At 45.5% G+C, this 20,788-nt stretch overlaps 1 protein-coding gene across 3 annotated transcripts in view; it reads left to right on the forward strand.

The window, feature by feature from the left end:
- Nucleotides 1-19,161, forward strand: part of rab3b (RAB3B, member RAS oncogene family) — a 119,315-nt gene extending 100,154 nt beyond the window's left edge. For 2 of the 3 annotated variants that reach the window (XM_008109576.3, XM_062978309.1), the window contains exon 5: nucleotides 15,990-19,161. In XM_008109576.3, the coding sequence (XP_008107783.2) occupies nucleotides 15,990-16,159 (170 nt within the window). In that variant the 3' untranslated portion in view covers nucleotides 16,160-19,161. Of the gene's footprint in view, nucleotides 1-15,971 lie in introns of all 3 variants that reach the window. The other variant, XM_003220304.4, reaches the window with a different exon arrangement.
- Nucleotides 19,162-20,788: the final 1,627 nt, after the last annotated feature.

Raw genomic sequence — 20,788 nt, forward strand, 5'->3', positions numbered from 1 at the left:
GGGCTGACTCTGCTTTGTTTCCAAGATCAAATGGGGTTAGTTACCTTTAGGGTATTTAGGTTTGCAGGAAGCATTGCTCTTCAAACAACTGAACAGTGAAGGCAATATATGAAGTTTTAACTGCAGCTGTACAGGAACAGACATGCCTTGGCATACATAAAATATAATGTCACTCATTTGCCTTTTAATTAGATTGTGTTAATAGTGCATGTTCATTTAGAACAGCTGGTCTGAAGCAAAGCTGTTAGGAATCTTACATAATAATTTCAATTCCGCCATTGCTCTTTTTTCCCTTTCCCCAATGTTTGTAATGTTCAGCATTGCCAATTGCCACATCTGCTGTTCTGCCCTGGTTCTCTGCATCACATATATTTTTTAATCTTTTCAGATTTTTGAGGACACAATTGAATATATAATGAATGACAAGTTTAAAAATAATAACTCAGTAATGCAAATATTTGCCATTTGGCAATAGAGTATTCAGTCTGTTTGTGGGATTTTCTTTAATCCTCAGTTTTATTAAAACACTTCTGATGTTAAATCCAGTTCTCAACTCCCAATGTTATCTTCATAATTAAAGGGCACATAATATTTTTGAAAGCCAGCAAATTGATTCCTAACTCTATCTAATTCCTTTTATGAATGTTTCTAGTGGTGTTGATGAGCTAGAATGTTCTCGTTTGTAGCAAATTAACTATTAAGATGTTTTCATTCTTCTCTTAATGTCAATATTTCTGCCAGTAACAGATCCAGGTATTATAAGATAGCAGAATTTTAGAAGTCCTTTGTAGCCTTTTAAATCTCAAACTTAATTTTTTGAAGTTCTTTGTAGGCTTTTGAATCTTAGTTGTTACAGAAGTCACCTCCAGTTGCCACTCACTTTCATAAATAATTAAAATCCACAAGTAGCTATGCCTTTTTGGGGCCAGCACCAAGGTTTAAAATACATTATCCAAGCTTTTGAAGTTTCACTGGTCACTTTCTCAGGTAAAGATGTGAAAAATCATACAGAAGAAAAATGGTGAAGATGTTACAGTTATAGGCCTCATAGATGAAATCTGACTATAGTTTTCAAGAACAGAAACATTAAACATTAATGAAGAGGGAGACGTATAACTACAGGCAGTCTCCAAGTTTCAAACAACAACAACAACTACTACTACTACTACTACTACTACATTCTTATACCCCTGCACCATCTCTCCAAAGGAACTTGGGGCGGCTTACATATGGGGCAAAATGTCTACAAAACACTAATAAAAATATAGGCAAACCATCAAAGCAAAAACAGAATTAAAATAAGAACATAATAAAATATTCAGATAAAACACAATTAAATAAAACATCAGAATATAAAACAGCAGAATAAAGCTCAATCGAAACAATACTCAACAAACTAATTACCAGTAGTACAATGGGCGTGACCAGGCAAAAGGGCTGGGCATGGGATAGTGCAAATAGCGTATCACAGGGCCGGGTATTGGATGAAGTGCAGAAAGACAAATAATATTAGGGAACCTAGACACTGGGCGTTTATAACTAGGGACTCGGTGTTCCAAAATACAAGCTGAAACAACCAGGTTTTCAAATCCCTGTGAAAGGAGGACAATGTGAGGCTTGCCTAATATCCCTTGGGAGGGAGTTCCAAAGTTGGGAGGCCAACACCAAGAAGGCGCTCTCCCTCGTCCCCACTTGTACTTGTGACAGTGCTGGGAGCAAGAGGAGAGCCTCCCTGTCAGATCCTAGAGCCTGTGCCAGTTCATAGGGAGAGATGCGGTTCCAAAGATAAGCAGGACTCAAACCGTTTAAGGCTTTATAGGTCATAACCTGCACTTTGAATTGGGACCGGAAACTTATCGGCAGCCAGTGGAGCTACTTTAATATGAGTTAATTTGGCTTGTTCTGGAAACAAGGATTGGCGAGAAAGCTTCAGTGGAGACCCCTTTTCCCCAGAACTCTTTCAGGAGTGAATTTCTCTTATTGGGAGGGGGGGGGGGGTAGATGTCTCTCACTTCTGGTTGTCTCACCTCCATTTTTAACTATGAATCATTTGTAAGTAGGATGTTTGTAGCTTGGGAACTACCTGTCCTGTAGACCACAGTGTCAATTTCTTCTCTCCATTGGCTGTGGAAGTTAGGACAGATGAAAGTTACACTTCCACAAGATCTGGAGGTTCACATAACATAGGTAAAGGTTTAGGTAAAGGTTTTCCCCTGACGTTAAGTCCAGTCATGTCTGACTCTGGGGGTTGGTGCTCATCTCCATTTCTAAGCTGAAGAGCTGGCGTTGTCCGTAGACACCTCCAAGGTCATGTGGCCAGCATGACTACATGGAGCGCCGTTACCTTCCCGCCGGAGCGGTACCTATTAGGCTTGCTCAAATAATTCGTTTTCCCCGTTACCCGTTATTAATTCGTTATTTTCGTTAGTTTTGAAGCAATATTGAACCTTGGTTGTCCACACGCCTGGATATCGCGGTTTCGAACCGCGATTGGCCGTTTTCCGTTATGGCGCCTTTTTTTCGTTTTTAAAAAATGCTTTTGCAAATCACCCAAACTTGTTTAATGGCACTGGGGCAACCTAGCGTGTTGTTGGCACCTTGTGGCCAATCAGAGAGCACGTTAAACCAGGGGGAGGGGCTGGTAGGACGTCCTGAAAAGAGCCTGCACTCAGCCTCGTGGCTCATTCGCACCGGGGATTCTGAAGAGGGTGGAAGGGAGTTTGGGTAGCAGGCAGGCAGGCAGTAAACTTTGCTGCGTCACAGCCTCCTTGGCTGTTTTCTAGAGCTGAGCTAGGCTGAAGACCGGGAGAAAATTTTGGGTGGGTGAGTTTGGGAGGTGTGGGTAAACTGTTGGGTGTTGGGTGTTGCTTTTATAATTTTTTGCAAAGGGCCTGTGGGTGTTTTTTTCTCCACGAGATTGGCGTTTGCAATTTTCCCACACGGCCAGCAATTATTCTGCTGCGCCTTTTTTTCTTCTAAAGGGTTTTTGGAAACAAGGGAGCCTGGTGATTTGGCCCTTGCCTCATGCAGGGCTGTTTTTCTCCGTGCCAGGGTCTCTCCGTGAAAGGGTCGCTTTCTGTGTTTCAAAAGCCAACTTTGCCAAAAACAACTGCAGCTCCCATTAGTCCTTGGCAGAACTAAAAAACTCCTTTTTGGGAAAAAGGGACCCACTTTTGCCCTTTCATTGCTCAAATAGGGCAGTCTCTCCGTGAAAGGGTCGCTTCCTGTGTTTCAAAAGCCAACTTTGCCAAAAACAACTGCAGCTCCCATTAGTCCTTGGCAGAACTCAAAAAAATCCTTTTTGGGAAAAAAGGGACCCACTTTTGCCCTTTCATTGCTCAAATAGGGCAGTCTCTCCGTGAAAGGGTCGCTTCCTGTGTTTCAAAAGCCAACTGTGCCAAAAACAACTGCAGCTCCCATTAGTCCTTGGCAGAACTCAAAAAAATCCTTTTTGGGGAAAAAGGGACCCACTTTTGCCCTTTCATTGCTCAAATAGGGCAGTCTCTCCGTGAAAGGGTCGCTTCCTGTGTTTCAAAAGCCAACTTTGCCAAAAACAACTGCAGCTCCCATTAGTCCTTGGCAGAACTCAAAAAAATCCTTTTTGGGGAAAAAGGGACCCACTTTTGCCCTTTCATTGCTCAAATAGGGCAGTCTCTCCGTGAAAGGGTCGCTTCCTGTGTTTCAAAAGCCAACTTTGCCAAAAACAACTGCAGCTCCCATTAGTCCTTGGCAGAACTCAAAAAAATCCTTTTTGGGAAAAAAGGGACCCACTTTTGCCCTTTCATTGCTCAAATAGGGCAGTCTCTCCGTGAAAGGGTCGCTTCCTGTGTTTCAAAAGCCAACTGTGCCAAAAACAACTGCAGCTCCCATTAGTCCTTGGCAGAACTCAAAAAAATCCTTTTTGGGAAAAAAGGGACCCACTTTTGCCCTTTCATTGCTCAAATAGGGCAGTCTCTCCGTGAAAGGGTCGCTTCCTGTGTTTCAAAAGCCAACTTTGCCAAAAACAACTGCAGCTCCCATTAGTCCTTGGCAGAACTCAAAAAACTCCTTTTTGGGGAAAAAGGGACCCACTTTTGCCCTTTCATTGCTCAAATAGGGCAGTCTCTCCGTGAAAGGGTCGCTTCCTGTGTTTCAAAAGCCAACTTTGCCAAAAACAACTGCAGCTCCCATTAGTCCTTGGCAGAACTCAAAAAAATCCTTTTTGGGAAAAAAGGGACCCACTTTTGCACTTTCATTGCTCAAATAGGGCAGTCTCTCCGTGAAAGGGTCGCTTCCTGTGTTTCAAAAGCCAACTTTGCCAAAAACAACTGCAGCTCCCATTAGTCCTTGGCAGAACTCAAAAAAATCCTTTTTGGGGAAAAAGGGACCCACTTTTGCACTTTCATTGCTCAAATAGGGCAGTCTCTCCGTGAAAGGGTCGCTTCCTGTGTTTCAAAAGCCAACTTTGCCAAAAACAACTGCAGCTCCCATTAGTCCTTGGCAGAACTGGAAAGTACAGGTATCCCCTTGTAAAAAAATAAAATTAGCTAAAAAATACATAGACGGTTTTACGGCAGTTAAGATACCCTTAATAACATAACACGTTGCCAATCAAGAAACAAGAAATATTTTTCACCACTTCCACGACACCTTTCCATCCCCCCATCTGTCTCCTGAAAACACTCCTGCTGTCATGAAACGTTCAGCTGTACGCGGGTCTGGGGGAGCAAGTCCTGATAGTGGTAAAGGCACAGCCAGGACACTGTGGGGGGCCAAAAAAGTAAGGGTGGGTCCCATCCGTCTGGAACGCCGAACTATGGGAGTGGGTGGACTTGATGAAGAAGCCGGCTGTTCGCATGCAGAAAGTACACAGCCCTCCACACCGAGCCAGTTGTCTTATAGAGCTGAGACCACAGGAAGATCAATGGAACATACAGGTTTAGCCGTCCTGGAACTACAGGTGGTGGATAGTGAGGATATAGATAACCCCACCCCTCCACCCGCTACTGACAGTGAGGAGGAGGTAGAGGAGGTTGTACCATCCAAACAAAAACTTTCTCAAGCTGACGAAAGGGTGCCCACGACTCCTATCTCAGTGGGCGTCCCCACAGTGGCTGTGGGGAGGCCTAGGTCTTATATTTGGGACCATTTCCATGTGCACTCTCAGAGTGCTACCTTGGCTGTTTGTAGGCACTGTGGGGCAAATATCAGCAGAGGCAGAGACCTGAGACATCTTTCGACCTCGGGGTTGAGTTCTCACTTGAAGCGACACCATCCCTCCATATCGGTACGAGGGGGAACTGCAAGCCCTTCCAGTGGCAGCATTAGCACACAAAGTTCTCCTGGTGAAGATGGTGGAAGGCAGACACAGTCCACCTTGGAGGATTGGGCCATTCCATTACCCAGAAAGAAAACGGGGGAAACATTACTCACACCCCAGCAGATAACCCAAACTGTGGGAGAGATGATTGCCCTTGATCACCATCCCTTCCGCCTGGTTGAACAAGAAGGCTTCGTACGCCTTATGAAACGGCTGTGCCCCCGATACAAAATCCCCTCCCGTCACACCTTTTCCAGAAAAGTAATTCCCGGCTTGTACGAGGGCTGTAAGGAACGCATTTCACAGATGTTGCGTAGCGCCATGGGAGGACACATCCATTTTACCTCTGACATTTGGTCAAGCTTGGGAGGAGGCCATTCCTACCTCTCTCTCACAGCACATTGGTGGGAGAAGGAAGGCAGTATGGATACATCCCATCGTTGGGCACTCCTCGCGTTGGAGGTTGTTGATCGAGATCACAAGGCAGAGACCATCTGCAGCTCTCTGGAAAACATTATGGGGGAGTGGATGCAGTATAGGCCGGAAGAAATGAGGAGGGGCTTTATGGTGACTGACGCTGGGAAAAATATGATCAAAGCGGTTGAAAGTGCCGGGTTTCAGAATGTGTCCTGCATGGCCCACATGCTTCACAATACCGTCAAGGAAGGTTTAAAGAGCCCGGAAGAGCAGCCAGCCAGCAACGCAAACATCTCCCTGCTGATCGAGCGCTGTAGAAAGATCGCGGGCTACTTCCACAGGAGCATCAAGGCAGCCCGGCAGCTGAGAGAGAGGCAGAGCCTTGAAGGCCTCCCGCAGCACAAGCTGCTCCAGGACGTCTCAACTCGGTGGAATTCAACCTTTAAAATGCTTGAACGCATGGTCGAGCAGCAGAAGGCGGTACACGGCATCTCGCTCACTTTGGTTGCGCCAGTTAGCAAACTTGTTCCAAATAAGCAAGAGTGGGACACCATCTCCCAGCTAGTAGACATACTAAAGCCATTCAAACATGCCACTGACACCCTTTCGGACTCAAAAGCCCTTCTTAGCCAGGCAGTGCCCATGGTCTTGAGGCTAAGGAGGCACCTAGAAAGGCTTGGGGCCGGTCGAACAATGGACTCCCTGGCTGGACCGCTGACACCGCCGGCCCAGGAGGTGGTGAGGAGGTTGTCCTTTGCTGTACGGAAACGCCTTGAGCCACTTCTTTCCAGCAAAGTCCATATGCTGGCGGCCTTGTGTGATCCCCGGCTAAAGTACAACGTCTGCCCAAAAGACTTTACCGTGTGGAAGGCCCAACTAGTTAACCTTGTAAGGGAGGTCTTTGCTGCCAGGGTGGAGGAAACGGGCACAGCGGCCCCTCTTCCGGAAATGCCTGTAACCCCCAGCACTAGCGCTAGTGGCGAGACAGAAAGTCCCGTGGAGCCGGGAGGTGTTTGCCGTAGGGATACGGATCTCCAGCAGCGACCAGGAAACGTATTTTTTGCGGAGACGGTGGCCATACTAGCCTGCTCTGAAGAATCCTCTTTGCTGGCTTCTGCTCAAAAGGTAGACTCGGCCGAATGCTCGGTCAACAGGTACTTTGAGGAGCCTCCTGAGATAATATCTTGTGATCCATTGGCTATTGGGCTTCACGCGAACACATGTGGCCGGACCTGTCACACGTAGCCCGCCAGTTCCTCAGCTGTCCTCCCACGAGCGTGCAGAGCGAAAGGGTCTTCAGCCTAGCGGGAGATGTAGTCACGCCCCACCGCAGCTTGCTGGACCCCCAAACAGTTGAGAAACTGGTTTTCCTGAAGGCCAACCTTCCCGTGTTGAATTTCCCAGATTTGGATTTTGACACCGATGGCTCTTAGAGCAATAGTTCTCCTTTAATCAGCTTTGCTTCAGAGTAACTTTGGCTAATTTGGTGCGTGGCCAGGGGTGGGGTTGCCCCTTTGGACTCTGTCAAACAACTCTCTCCTCTAACCTACAATGCTTTCCTCTCTCTTTTTCCTTCCTTTCTCGTCTTTATCATCACTCACCGTTGCCCACTGTTGTTTTTGGGTTCATCAATCACAAGGCGCCGTTTCCCGAATCATTGAATCATGGAACCATAGAAAAGTAGAGTTGGAATAGAACTCATGGGCCATCGAGTTCTCCCCCAACAGACACGCAGGAAGTTTCATTCAAAGCATTCCCGACAGATGGCCATCGAGCCTATGCTTAAAAGCTTCAAAAGAAGGAGGCCCCAACACAGTCCGGGGGAGACAGTTCCACTCCAGAACAGTCTTCACAGTCAGGAAGTTCTTCCTGATGTTCCGGTGGAATCACCATTCCACTTGTTGGAACACACTGCTCCGTCCTGTTGTCTTCTGGGCAGCAGAAAATAAGCTTGCTTCCTCCTCCCTATGACTACCCCTCACATATTTGTACATTGCTAACATTTCTCCTCTCAGCCTTCTCTTCTGCAGGCTAAACAATGATTACCAGCTAATAAAGCCTCTACTCATACTGCTTGATCAGACCCTTTTTCATTGTAGTCGGAATCCTCTATACACTTTCAAGCTTGAACGCATCTCCATTTATCTGCGTTGCCCAAAGTTGGACATATTATTCCAGGTGCGGTCTGACCACGGCAGAGTAGAGTGGGAACAGGACTGCCTTGGATCTAGACGACGATATTCCCCTGTTAATGCATGCCTAAAGCCCATTGGATATTTGCTCTGCCGCAAACCATAGTAGGCTCATTGTTATGTTGTTGTCCACGAGGACTCACAGACAGTTTTCTCACACAGTGCTGTCAAGCTAGGTGTCCAAAGAAATGTCGCTTGGAGTTACATTATGTTTAACAAAGTGAAGTTTCTTTCATTTGTCCCTGTTGAACTTAATAAAGTTACTTTTGGTCCATCTCTGTAGTCTGAAGTCACAAAGTTTTTTCTCTCCCTCAATAGTGACGCTCTAGAGGTAGAAGGATTTTTGGTGAGAAATTACTCCATGAAATCCTAGGTAGGATATGCATCCTCTTAGGGTTCATTACGGATTTCATTCAATTCCCTTTTTTAATTTTTTTGGTTCAAACATTATTTCCCTCATGAGCCAGGAATTTTTGGTCTTCTCCAGATCCTAAGAGTTCCTGTACAGAAAGAGCAGTGATATATTTGATGAGGATACTTCGGATATTCATTTAAGGTGAAGGAATACGCCAGAGTCATATTTTTTTGATATATCTGTCCATCTGAACCTTTGAGGACGTGTTTTGCCACGGGGATTAATACAACACCTCGACTTTGGCCAGCACTTCTCTAAAGTTTCATCTTTCACTGTCCCATCGGCTTGAGCGGTTGTGGTCAACGCAGTGGCCGCGGTACGGCCGCCTTTGGTCCCCCTTTCCCTCTGGCCGCGCACGTGGACGGTGGCGTTTGCCCGTCAGGGTGTGTGCCTTTGCGGCTGCTAGTGACCTCTGGGCGCAGGTTCCGTCGAGTGCGAACCGAATTTTGCTGGCTTGTTGGTATAACTCAGAGGGTCAAATCGTCAAAGTCAGAGGAACACCATCAAATTTGGACAAATTTCTCAAAATGTAAACCTTGGGTCCCATCACCTTGAAAGGCTGTGATTGACGCTGTTGCTGCGGAACGGCCGCCTTTGGTTGTTCTGGCCCTCTGGCCGCGCACGTGGACGGTGGCGTTTGCCCGTCAGGGCGTGTGCCTTTGCGGTTGCTAGTGACCTCTGGGCGCAGGTTCTGTGGCATGGGAACTTCAATTTGCTGGCTTGTTGGCAGGGACAATAGAAGAGGGTGGAATCACCGCACCGCAGAAAGCAGGACACCTTGGCCTTGTCCACGTCTTTTTCAAATTTTCTTCTTCCACTTTCCCTTCGCCTTTAAAGGCAGTGTACTCGACGCTGTGGTCGCGGGACGACCGCATTTTGTTCCCCCCGCAATCTTTCCGCGCACGCGGGCGGTGGCGTTTGCCCGTCAGGGCGTGTGCCTTTGCGGCTGCTAGTGACCTCTGGGCGCATGTCCTCTGGCTACGGAAGTGCTTCTTGCTGCCTTGTTGGCAGCGACGATAGAAGAGGGTGTAATCACCGCACCGCTGAAAGCGGGACACCTCGGCCTTGTCCACCTCTTTTTTAAATTTTCTTCTTCCACTTTCCCATCGCCTTTAAAGGCAGTGTACTCGACGCTGTGGCCGCGGGACGACCGCATTTTGTTCCCCCCGCAATCTTACCGCGCACGCGGGCGGTGGCGTTTGCCCGTCAGGGCGTGTGCCTTTGCGGCTGCTAGTGACCTCTGGGCGCATGTCCTCTGGCTACGGAAGTGCTTCTTGCTGCCTTGTTGGCAGCGACGATAGAAGAGGGTGGAATCACCGCACCGCTGAAAGCGGGACACCTCGGCCTTGTCCACCACTTTTCTAAATTTTCTTCTTCCACTGTCCCATCACCTTGAGAGGCGGTTGTCGACGCTGTTGCCGAGGGACAGACGCCTAAGGTTCCCCTCGCCCTCTGTCCGCGCCCGAGGACGGTGCCCTTTGCCTGTCAGGGCGTGTGCCTTTGCGGCTGCTAGTGACCCTTGGGCGCAGGTTCTGTTTGTTGGTAGGACGATAGAAGAGGGTGGAATCTCACCGCAGAAAGTCTTACACTCAGAAGTAAGACTTGTAGTCTTCAACTATCTATGGAGAACTCTCGGACAGATTCAGAAAAGAAATTCCTGTTGGACATCAACGGCGTCACTTCCTTCAAGTCCATGCCATCCTGATGCTATGCCTGTAATATCACTACCTCCTTGAATCGGACGGGCAATAAAACATGGAGGATGGACCAGTTGGATCTTCTAACACTCCCAGGCACTGTCTTGTTTTTCAAAAAGGAATTTTTTTCAAAAGTGCCATTTTTTCCCACGCTCTGCCTTCCTAACGGTCAAGCTCTCACATCTGCAGGTTTCTGGACTACGGCATTGCGATGACAATGCCAGTATGCGGTCCTCCAATTTTTGCATGAAGTCTCTTTTCTTTTTTTGTGTAGTGTGGACAGGACACAGCTCTGCAAAACCTCTACTAACTTGCAGACCACAGTCCACACCTACAGTGAGATGTTGCAAGAATAAAGTAAAGGTCTGTCAAACCCTCCTCATCCAATCCATGCTGTTGACAGTTATACATCTCTGTGGTTCCCTTTGGCTTCCTTCTCAACCCAGCTTTGGTCATTTACCTTTAATAACACCAGACACACACACAACTCTTCCCTCTAGTTCAACGCCATAGAAACATTAACCTGACATCAGAGCCGTAAAACATTCCAGTTCCGAAAAGCCTTCGAGGACTGTGGGGTGGATCGCTGGCAGATGAAGAATTGGTTTCCAGGCAAAGAGTATTTCGCACTTTATTGATTTTTAACTCTCAAACTACCTCATCTATGTGCAATTATTCAGCCCTCGGCCACAGAGCCGTGTTTTTACACCTCTGTTTTTTAAGCAGGTAATGCTGTGACAGCTTTCTTATTTTATGTGTTATTGATGCAACATTTCCTTTAACAAATATAAAATTTTGGGGTTTAATTGTTCACATTGTATTGCTGACGGCCACGCCCCATGGAAGCTGCTCAGAGTCCCTCCGGGAAGATGGGCCGGGTAATAACAATTAAGATCTTACTGTGGTATTAGAACAATCATTATTGATGTCATGATGTCCACGATTTCCCTGTGGAATGCCAGCTAGCTTGTGTCCTCCCGGGAAGGGTGCGGCCAGGGCCGCTGACGGTTTCCTGTCATGGTGTGTGCCTTTGTGGCGGCTACAGACTGTGTTGCTATGGTCTGGTTGACACATTAGTCAGTGGGGCTTGGGCCCACATTTCACTAGCAGACGTGAAGAATACACGCCCTTCCCCATGTGGGTTCTGTGGTGGGCGTGGGGCCGGCCAACGGTGGCCGGCCCCCCTGGTCAGTGGGGCTTGGGCCCACATTTCACTAGCAGACGTGAAGAATACACGCCCTTCCCCATGTGGGTTCTGTGGTGGGCGTGGGGCCGGCCAACGGTGGCCGGCCCCCCCTGGTTAGTGGGGCTTGGGCCCACAGTTCACTAGCAGACGTGAAGAATACACGCCCTTCCCCATGTGGGTTCTGTGGTGGGCGTGGGGCCGGCCAACGGTGGCCGGCCCCCCTGGTCAGTGGGGCTTGGGCCCACATTTCACTAGCAGACGTGAAGAATACACGCCCTTCCCCATGTGGGTTCTGTGGTGGGCGTGGGGCCGGCCAACGGTGGCCGGCTCCCCTGGTCAGTGGGGCTTGGGCCCACATTTCACTAGCAGACGTGAAGAATACACGCCCTTCCCCATGTGGGTTCTGTGGTGGGCGTGGGGCCGGCCAACGGTGGCCGGCCCCCCCTGGTCAGTGGGGCTTGGGCCCACAGTTCACTAGCAGACATGAAGAATACACGCCCTTCCCCATGTGGGTTCTGTGGTGGGCGTGGGGCCGGCCAACGGTGGCCGGCTCCCCTGGTCAGTGGGGCTTGGGCCCACATTTCACTAGCAGACGTGAAGAATACACGCCCTTCCCCATGTGGGTTCTGTGGTGGGCGTGGGGCCGGCCAACGGTGGCCGGCCCCCCTGGTCAGTGGGGCTTGGGCCCACATTTCACTAGCAGACGTGAAGAATACACGCCCTTCCCCATGTGGGTTCTGTGGTGGGCGTGGGGCCGGCCAACGGTGGCCGGCTCCCCTGGTCAGTGGGGCTTGGGCCCACATTTCACTAGCAGACGTGAAGAATACACGCCCTTCCCCATATGGGTTCTGTGGTGGGCGTGGGGCCGGCCAACGGTGGCCGGCCCCCCTGGTCAGTGGGGCTTGGGCCCACATTTCACTAGCAGACGTGAAGAATACACGCCCTTCCCCATGTGGGTTCTGTGGTGGGCGTGGGGCCGGCCAACGGTGGCCAGCTCCCCTGGTCAGTGGGGCTTGGGCCCACATTTCACTAGCAGACGTGAAGAATACACGCCCTTCCCCATGTGGGTTCTGTGGTGGGCGTGGGGCCGGCCAACGGTGGCCGGCTCCCCTGGTCAGTGGGGCTTGGGCCCACATTTCACTAGCAGACGTGAAGAATACACGCCCTTCCCCATGTGGGTTCTGTGGTGGGCGTGGGGCCGGCCAACGGTGGCCGGCCCCCCCTGGTCAGTGGGGCTTGGGCCCACAGTTCACTAGCAGACGTGAAGAATACACGCCCTTCCCCATGTGGGTTCTGTGGTGGGCGTGGGGCCGGCCAACGGTGGCCGGCCCCCCTGGTCAGTGGGGCTTGGGCCCACAGTTCACTAGCAGACGTGAAGAAGACACGTCTGAGGGGCTTGCGCCCACATTTCCAGGTATTTTACTTCTCTCTTGTCTCTGGGAAGCGTGCCGGCCAACGGTGGCCGGCCCCCCTGAGCAGTATTTTAAGGTGCGGGCCTTGCCGCCTGTGGGTGTATCTTTCTTTCCTTTTGTTTTTGCTGCCTCATGGCCTACGTGGTCGTGTTTCCCGCGGTGCACCGCATCTCTCTTCTCTCTCGGCTGTCGTTCTTTACCCCTTAGTGCGATTTGGCACAGAAGCCTCCTTGGGGGCGGCCACTCTTTCTTCCTTTTCGGGAAGCGTGCCGGGCAACGGTGGCCGGCACCGTTTGGCAATATTTCAACGTGCGGGCCTTGCCGCCTGTGGGTGTATCTTTCTTTTGTTTTGTTTTTGCTGCCTCACGGCCTACGTGGTCGTGTTTCCCGCGGTGCACCGCATCTCTCTTCTCTCTCGGCTGTCGTTCTTTAACCCCTTAGTGTGATTTGGCACAGAAGCCTCCTTGGGGGCGGCCACTCTTTCTTCCTTTTCGGGAAGCGTGCCGGGCAACGGTGGCCGGCCCCCCTGAGCAGTATTTTAAGGTGCGGGCCTTGCCGCCTGTGGGTGTATCTTTCTTTTGTTTTGTTTTTGCTGCCTCACGGCCAACGTGGTCGTGTTTCCCGCGGTGCACCGCATCTCTCTTCTCTCTCGGCTGTCGTTCTTTACCCCTTAGTGCGATTTGGCACGGAAGCCTCCTTGGGGGCGGCCACTCTTTCTTCCTTTTCGGGAAGCGTGCCGGCCAACGGTGGCCGGCCCCCCTGGGCAATATTTCAAGGTATGGGCCTTGCCGGCTGTGGCTTTTTCTTTCTTTTCTTTTCTTGCCTCCAGTAAGTTACAACACAATCACACAATAAACACAATCACAACACCAAAAAAAGGCCAAAACCCACAACAGGCAATGTGCCATGCTTTCTATATTTAGTAATATACATAATACAAAATAATAAATACAGCCAGACTTTTGAGCTGCAAGGATATTCAGTGCAATTCAACCAGACCAATAAAAGATTAACCTTCGAAAAAGGCGACCAGGCTTTGAAACAGTGATACTACTCTGAATCTGACCAACCAAAGATTTCCCCTAGATAGCAAGCACCCAGGCTTTGAACCACCGAGGCTATTCATTACAATTCTACCCCCCTAAAAGGCAACTACCTAACCTTCCAAGCAGCAAGCCTATTCCTTTCTATTCCACCTCACCAAACAAGGATTCCCATAAGAAAATGGCCAGGCTTTCAGGCTACAAAGCTATCATTCACTGTTATTCCACCTACCTAACAAAGAATTCCCATACACCACAGCAACGCGTGGCTGGGCACAGTAAACTATAAAATTGTGCAATAAATCTTAGGAAAGGGCAAACGCTCTGCAATTTAGCAAACAAGCAGGGTGGATTGTGTTCTCCCACTGTACCAAATTTGATCAGTATAGCTGAAAAAATGAGAGCAGGAGAGCCCCCCCCCCGGGGCTGTTTTTGGGCGACCGCGCATACGCGTCCGCCATTAACGAATTAATTTCGAAAATAACGAATTTTCGTTAATTTCGAAAATAACGAATTTTCGTTAATTTCGAAAAATTTTGGGGACAACATTCGTAAATAGCAACAAAAACGAAAAACTGCCCCCTCTAGTTTTGAAATGAGTTTAGAATCAAATTTTTCATGGATCGATCAAGCCTAGTACCTATTGATCTACTGACATTGGCATGTTTTCGAACTGCTAGGTTGGCAGGAGCTGGAGCTAACAGTGGCCGCTCACGCCACTCCCGGGGCTTGAACCTGGAACCTTTTGGTCTCCAGCTCAGTGCTTTAACGCACTTCGCCACCGGGGCTCCTTCACATAACATACCCTTGCCCTAATTTGATCAGAAAGTCTTAAGTGTGACATTCATGTATTTGATTATATCAGTTGTTTCGGCTTCTTCTCTGCCAGACTCTGCTGCCCATGGAGGTGTAATTTATTTTCCATATGGACACAGTGGTGGACCCCCCAGGGTGTCAGCTTGCCCAATGGCAAATGAGCCTCCTTAAACATTAGACCAGGTGTCTTCAAACTTTTTAAGTGGAGGGCCGGTTGATGGTCCTCAGACTGTTGAGGGGCCAAATTATCATTTTAAAAAAATACGAACTAATTCCTATGCACACTGCACATGTCTTATCTGTAGTGCAAAAACAACAACAACAACAACAACGAAAGAACAATACTTTTTTTAAAAAATTAACCAACATAAACCTATTGAGATTTCAATGGAAAGTGCGGGCCTGCTTCTGGCCAATGAGATAGTCAAGTTAATTAGGATTGTTGTTGTTGTGTGCCTTCAAGTCATTTCAGACTTTGGGCGAGCCTAAGTCTAAAACTGAGGGCGGGGAGCAGGTAAATGACCTTGGAGGGCCTTAGTTTGGGGACTCCTGCATTAGACAATCCACTATTTATTTCAAAATTTTAAAAAATCAATCATAACAATCTGTATTTACTTTTAATATCAGCTCTATACTGTCAGTAATGTGTACAATATATGTACACTGTAATTACTAAAATATACATTCATTTTGCAATAATTTTAATTACATGTTTTTCCACTTATGTATTTTTTTACAAATTTATTTATTTCTTATAAAAATTAAACGATAGCCTTACAGTTTTGGATAAGCCACCTTTGTCTCCTGGCATCCAGTATTCTGGGCTATATAAGTGTTGCTTGTTGGAATTCTCACAAATAATTTCTATAATATTTGCAAAAGGATGTAATTTAGAAAACAGCTTCTTATATTATTAATGAAGAAGGCATACACAATTACTGTTCCATTAAATACCATTTTGAGTATGTAGAATTAATGTAGTTTGACACCACTTTACCATGGCTCAATGTTATTGAATTGTGAGACGTATTGTTTGGTGAAGTACCAGCGCTATTAGGCAGAGAAGGCTAAAGACTCTATAAAACTACAACTCCCATGAGTGCATAACATTGAGCCACAACAGTTAAAGTGGTATCAAATTGCATTAATTCTAAAGTGTAGATGGATTTGTCATTTTACTTTGTAAATTTAAAACATTTTTCACTGGGCTCCAGGTAATTGTGCATACGGTATATGCAGGACTGAAGTCAGTACACCCTCAGAATAATATGATTAACTTGTGCGCCCTCTTCATTATTTTTTAAGTAGAAGACATTATAAGTATAAGCTCATATCATATAAGATACAAGGCTCTTTCAAACCTCCTTAGCAGTTCTTCAGAGGTCATTCAATTAAGAAGCCACCTGTTTTTGTTTTGAACAGAAAGCTCTGACAAGCAGTCTTGGGATAAACAGATATTGATTTCTGTACTTTTTACAAAAAAAAAAAAAACAGGATTTGATTATTTTGAAGCCAGTGCCAAGGAGAACATCAATGTGAGACAGGTCTTCGAACGCCTCGTGGACATCATCTGTGAGAAGATGTCGGAGGGCATGGATTCAGAAGCTGCAAAGACGGCTGCCGGGAAGAATGTGCATCTCACCTACAATCCACCTCCGCTTCAGCAGAAGTGCTCCTGTTAATGCTTCAAAACCTCTGTGGAAGCTCTTGGTGGCTGGAACAGTTCACCAACCCTTTTATGCCTAAATCCACTTTCATCCCATGCGGAGCAGACCAACTGAATCAATGGCAATTACAGAAGCGCTGATTTGTCAAGTTCCATTTGATCCAGTGATTCTACTCTAATTGGGACTAGCAACTGAATTTAGGTCACAACCTTTTAAAAGATCTGTTTCCGTATCACTGGTGCTGGATATGTTTGTTCACTGTCCCCCAAAATCTGTTGTATTTTGCTTATTGAATACAATGAAAATGGTGTAAGTGCAGCTAGTGTTCCGGTGAAACGTTATGCCACAGTTTCAGTGAACTAACCTGTTTCTGAATGGTTCTTGATGTTTTACTTATATAGTAAAATATAGCATTGATGCTATTCAGTTGATTGTGATCAAGCACATTCCCCGTACATACTAACTAGAAGCTGTTAAGAGTTAACTTTGTGACTGTGTTGTTTTGTTTTGAATAGCTTGAAAAAGTGGAGAGAAGGAATGGGTGGAATGGAGTAGTATTTCTTCAAATTCTTCAAAAGGGTATATTTTCATTGGGACTTTTTTGCCTAATGAGCAACAGTGTAGACAGAATAGCCAGTGTGGTGTAATAGTTTGAGTGTTGGACTACAACTCTGTGTGCCTTCAAGTCATTTCTGAATCATAGGTTCCTAAGGTGGACTTCCAATAGGGTTTTCTTGGGAAGATTTGTTCAAAGGGGATTTAACCTTTGCCTTCATCTGAGGCTGAGAGAGTGTGACTTGCCCAAGGTTGTCCAGTGTGTTCCCATGGCAGTGCAAGGATTTGAACCCTGCTCTTCCAAGTCATCATCCAACACTCAAATCACTACATCACATTGGCTCTATATAACAAATAGCTACTATGAATAAAAGCTTTCTACACCCAGTACTAAGAGGATATCATTTTAAAATCACCAAGAATAAATGCATGTTCAACTAATTTTTAAATAGATATCCCAGACTGGACCGACACTGCCATATAATCCAGTTCAAAGCAGATAATCTGGATTTTATATGGCAGTGTAGATGGGGCTCAGTATAGCCTTCTGAGAATTAAAAAAATCCAAACCCTACAATGTATGTACAACTGACCAATCTTAAAATTTTTGACACTTAAACTAACATTGTTTGGCCTTGGAAACTGAGAAAATGGAATATGCACATTAGTTTGTGCACACAGCAGTTTTGGGATTCTGACTGTCCCCACAATTGGATTATAAGGCTGAGTGACCTGTCAGCTAGTTTATGGATGAACTACAGCTACTGCTCCACAAATCTATATTCAAACTGGAATGCAATATTTCCTTTTGTAACATTTCACAGATGTGGTATTGACATGAGCTTAATTTAATAAGAAACACATATTTCCCATCTATCATTCTGTGAGCTTTCTCTGCTATGGTGGCCTCCCACTAGAGTCCCAATTGGCATAAGCACTGCTGCCATCTTAGTGCCAAGTATAAATTTAAAATTTATATAAATTTTGTGGAAGAGACCACAAAAGCCACCCAGTCCACCCCCCTGCCATACAGGAACACCCGATCAAAGCACTCCTGACAGACGGCCATCCAGCCTCTCTTTCAAAATAGCCAAAGAAGAGACTCCAGCACACTCTGAGATAGTATAGTCCACTATCAATATATTCCACTATCAAACAGCTAATATAATCAGAAAGTTCTTCCTAATATTTAGGTGGAATCTCTTTTCATGTACTTTGAATCCTTTGCTCCATGTCCTAGTTTCTGGAGCTGGCTCCATCCTCTATATGGCATCTTTTCAAATATTTGAATATCCTGTCACCTCTTAACCTTCTATTCTCCAGGCTAAACATACCCATCTCCCCAAGCCACTCCTTATAAAGCATGGTTTCCATGCCTTTTACCATTTTGGTCACACTTTGGAAACATTCCAGCTTGTCAATATAGTCCTTGAATTTTAGTGCCCTGAACTGGACATAGTATTCCAGGCGAGGTCTTACCAAAGCAGAATGCAGTAGTACTATTACAGCCTTCCATTGTATTGATGCAGTCTAGGATTGCATTGGCTTTTTTATCTGCCACATAACACTACTGACTCATGTTCAGCTTGTATCTACTATGACTTCTAGACCACAAAATAAATTTTTACTGAAGTCTTCGAGGTCTAATTGGTTTCATATACAGTACATCTGTACACATACATCGTTTTAAATTGTTTCTACTGGTTTTTAACTATCTTCTTTAACTTACTAACTTGGTCTAGTCTGCTTAAATTATTTATACTTTTCCAAATTGTTTTAAATTAGTCAGATGATGTTATTGTACAATACTCTTTTAAATTAAATTTAGGATAAAATACACCTAAAAATAAATACACTTCTCTCTTTTTTCTTCACTTTGTGCACATAATAATTTATGAGGTCGGTCAGGTTAAGTTGGTCATTTGCGAGGTTTCATGGCTCTTTGGAGATCTTGAACCTGGACCTCCAACCTTCCAGTCCAGCACGAAATCTACCAGCCTGTAATTAGAAGAAACCTTTTTTCAATATTGTAACTTTTTCATTTATTTTGGGTGCTGAATTTTAAAAAAACAGAATACACAGTTCTTTCGCAAATTTGATATATTTTCCAATTCAATTGCTATTCTGTCTTTATTAGGTTGCAGTTGTATAGTATATGAGAAAAAGTCTAATAGCATTATAAGGGTATTACCTTTGAATAGAAGTGTACAATACTGCACTGTTTGCATATAATTGTAAGCTCTCTCCTCCATCTATATATAGACTACTTCAGTTCTGCTGGAATATTAAATGTATATGTTAAAATGTTTTCAAAAGAGTTCAAATTGTTCTAATTTTTGTCTTCAGTAGAAAAACTATTTTTCACACTTATTTATGATTTTGTGCTTTGAGGGCAAAGGCTCTGTAGCGCTTGAAGTGTATATATTGTTCTTAATCATGACAAATAAAAATGTGATTTAGTAGCTGCTTCTTAACTGTGCATTAATTTGGATAGTTGTATGATACCTAATGGACACACATAACTTACCCAAAGAGAACAAAATTCCTTCAGATTTACAGCTGTGTAATTATACTGTCAATTATGTGATAATTTTTCATACTGATAGATGTAGGCAAGTATTGCAAGTACTTATATAATACGTTAGATTGTTCTACCCTTCATATTTGCAGATTTGGTTTTTGTGGATTTGATTATCACAGATTTGATTAATATGGTCTATCTGGGAATGCTTACGTCCCCCAACACAATGCCACTGACCGTAGAAAAAGACTTGAAGACCTAGAGATTACTGGAGAGGTAAGTTAAAAAACAAAGATCAAATTAAAAGAGTGTTTTTATTTGTGGTTTTCCTATGCCTCTAACCACAGCAAATGTGAAGGGTGACTATACCTCAAGGAGTTCAAAACTCATGGATGCCTAAGATCAATACTATACTATAGTACAATGGTTCTCAACCTTCCTAATGCTGTGACCCCTGAATACAGTTCTTCATGTTGTGGTGACCCCCCAACCATAAAATTATTTTTGTTGCTACTTCATAGCTGTAATTTTGCTACTGTTATGAATCGTAATGTAAATATCTGATATGCAGGATGTATTTTCATTCACTGCACCAAATTTGGCACAAATACCAGATACGCTGAAATTTGAATACTGGTAGGGTTGGGGGGAATTGATTTTGTCATTCGAGAGCTGTAGTTGCTGGGATCAAAGAGCATTCTGAACTCCACCAATGATGGAATGGAACAAAAATTGGCACACAGGACTCCCTTGGCCAATATTGTATGAAATTACCTTCAGGCCATGTGTCTAAGATGTATATGAAACAAAAATGAATTTCATATTCAAACTTGGGTCACATCACAAGGATATGTCATTATAGATATATTGGCAAATACAGGTATTCTACATGTGGGGGAGAAAACCCAAAATCTTAAGCACTTCTGGCCCTAAGTCTTTTGGATAAGGGATACTTAACCAGTACATATAATCTCAGTTCTCTATAACAGATTGAGCACAGAGAGAATTTGTGTTGGGGTTTAATGGAATAAGAACAGGGAGCATTGATGGAGTGATAGGAAAGGTAGTTTTTAACAAAAATTAAAAGGAAATAAATCAGACTAAGAAAAGAATGACAAATAGCAAAAACTGATAGAGTTTGAACTGAAAGGTTTTTGAAAGGACACAGAGCTACGTATTCAGAACTGTGGTCAGCAGTCCATTAATACCCTGCAATTATAGGTTATAGACCAGGTATGGGCAACCTTGGGCCCTCCAGGTGTTTTGGACGTCAACTCCCACAATTCCTAACAGCCCACCATGCATGTTATAGACCTATTCAAGACCTATTATGGTATTTAAATTCCATTGTTCCATCCTATGGAATCCTGGAATTTGTAGTTTAGGAGGGTTAATTAGAATTCTCTCCAAACCAGAGAGTTTTAGTGCCTTACCAAACTACAAATCATATGATTCAATAGGGTGGAACCATGGCACTTATAGTAGAATAGGACTTAATTACACAGTGAGTATGAGCCTCGGGTAATTTTTGTGTACTTTCTGGTTCTTTACCACTGAGCAAAAAAGCA

The sequence above is a fragment of the Anolis carolinensis genome, chromosome 4, assembly GCF_035594765.1.
Source record: "Anolis carolinensis isolate JA03-04 chromosome 4, rAnoCar3.1.pri, whole genome shotgun sequence".
NCBI classification, from domain to species: domain Eukaryota; kingdom Metazoa; phylum Chordata; class Lepidosauria; order Squamata; family Dactyloidae; genus Anolis; species Anolis carolinensis.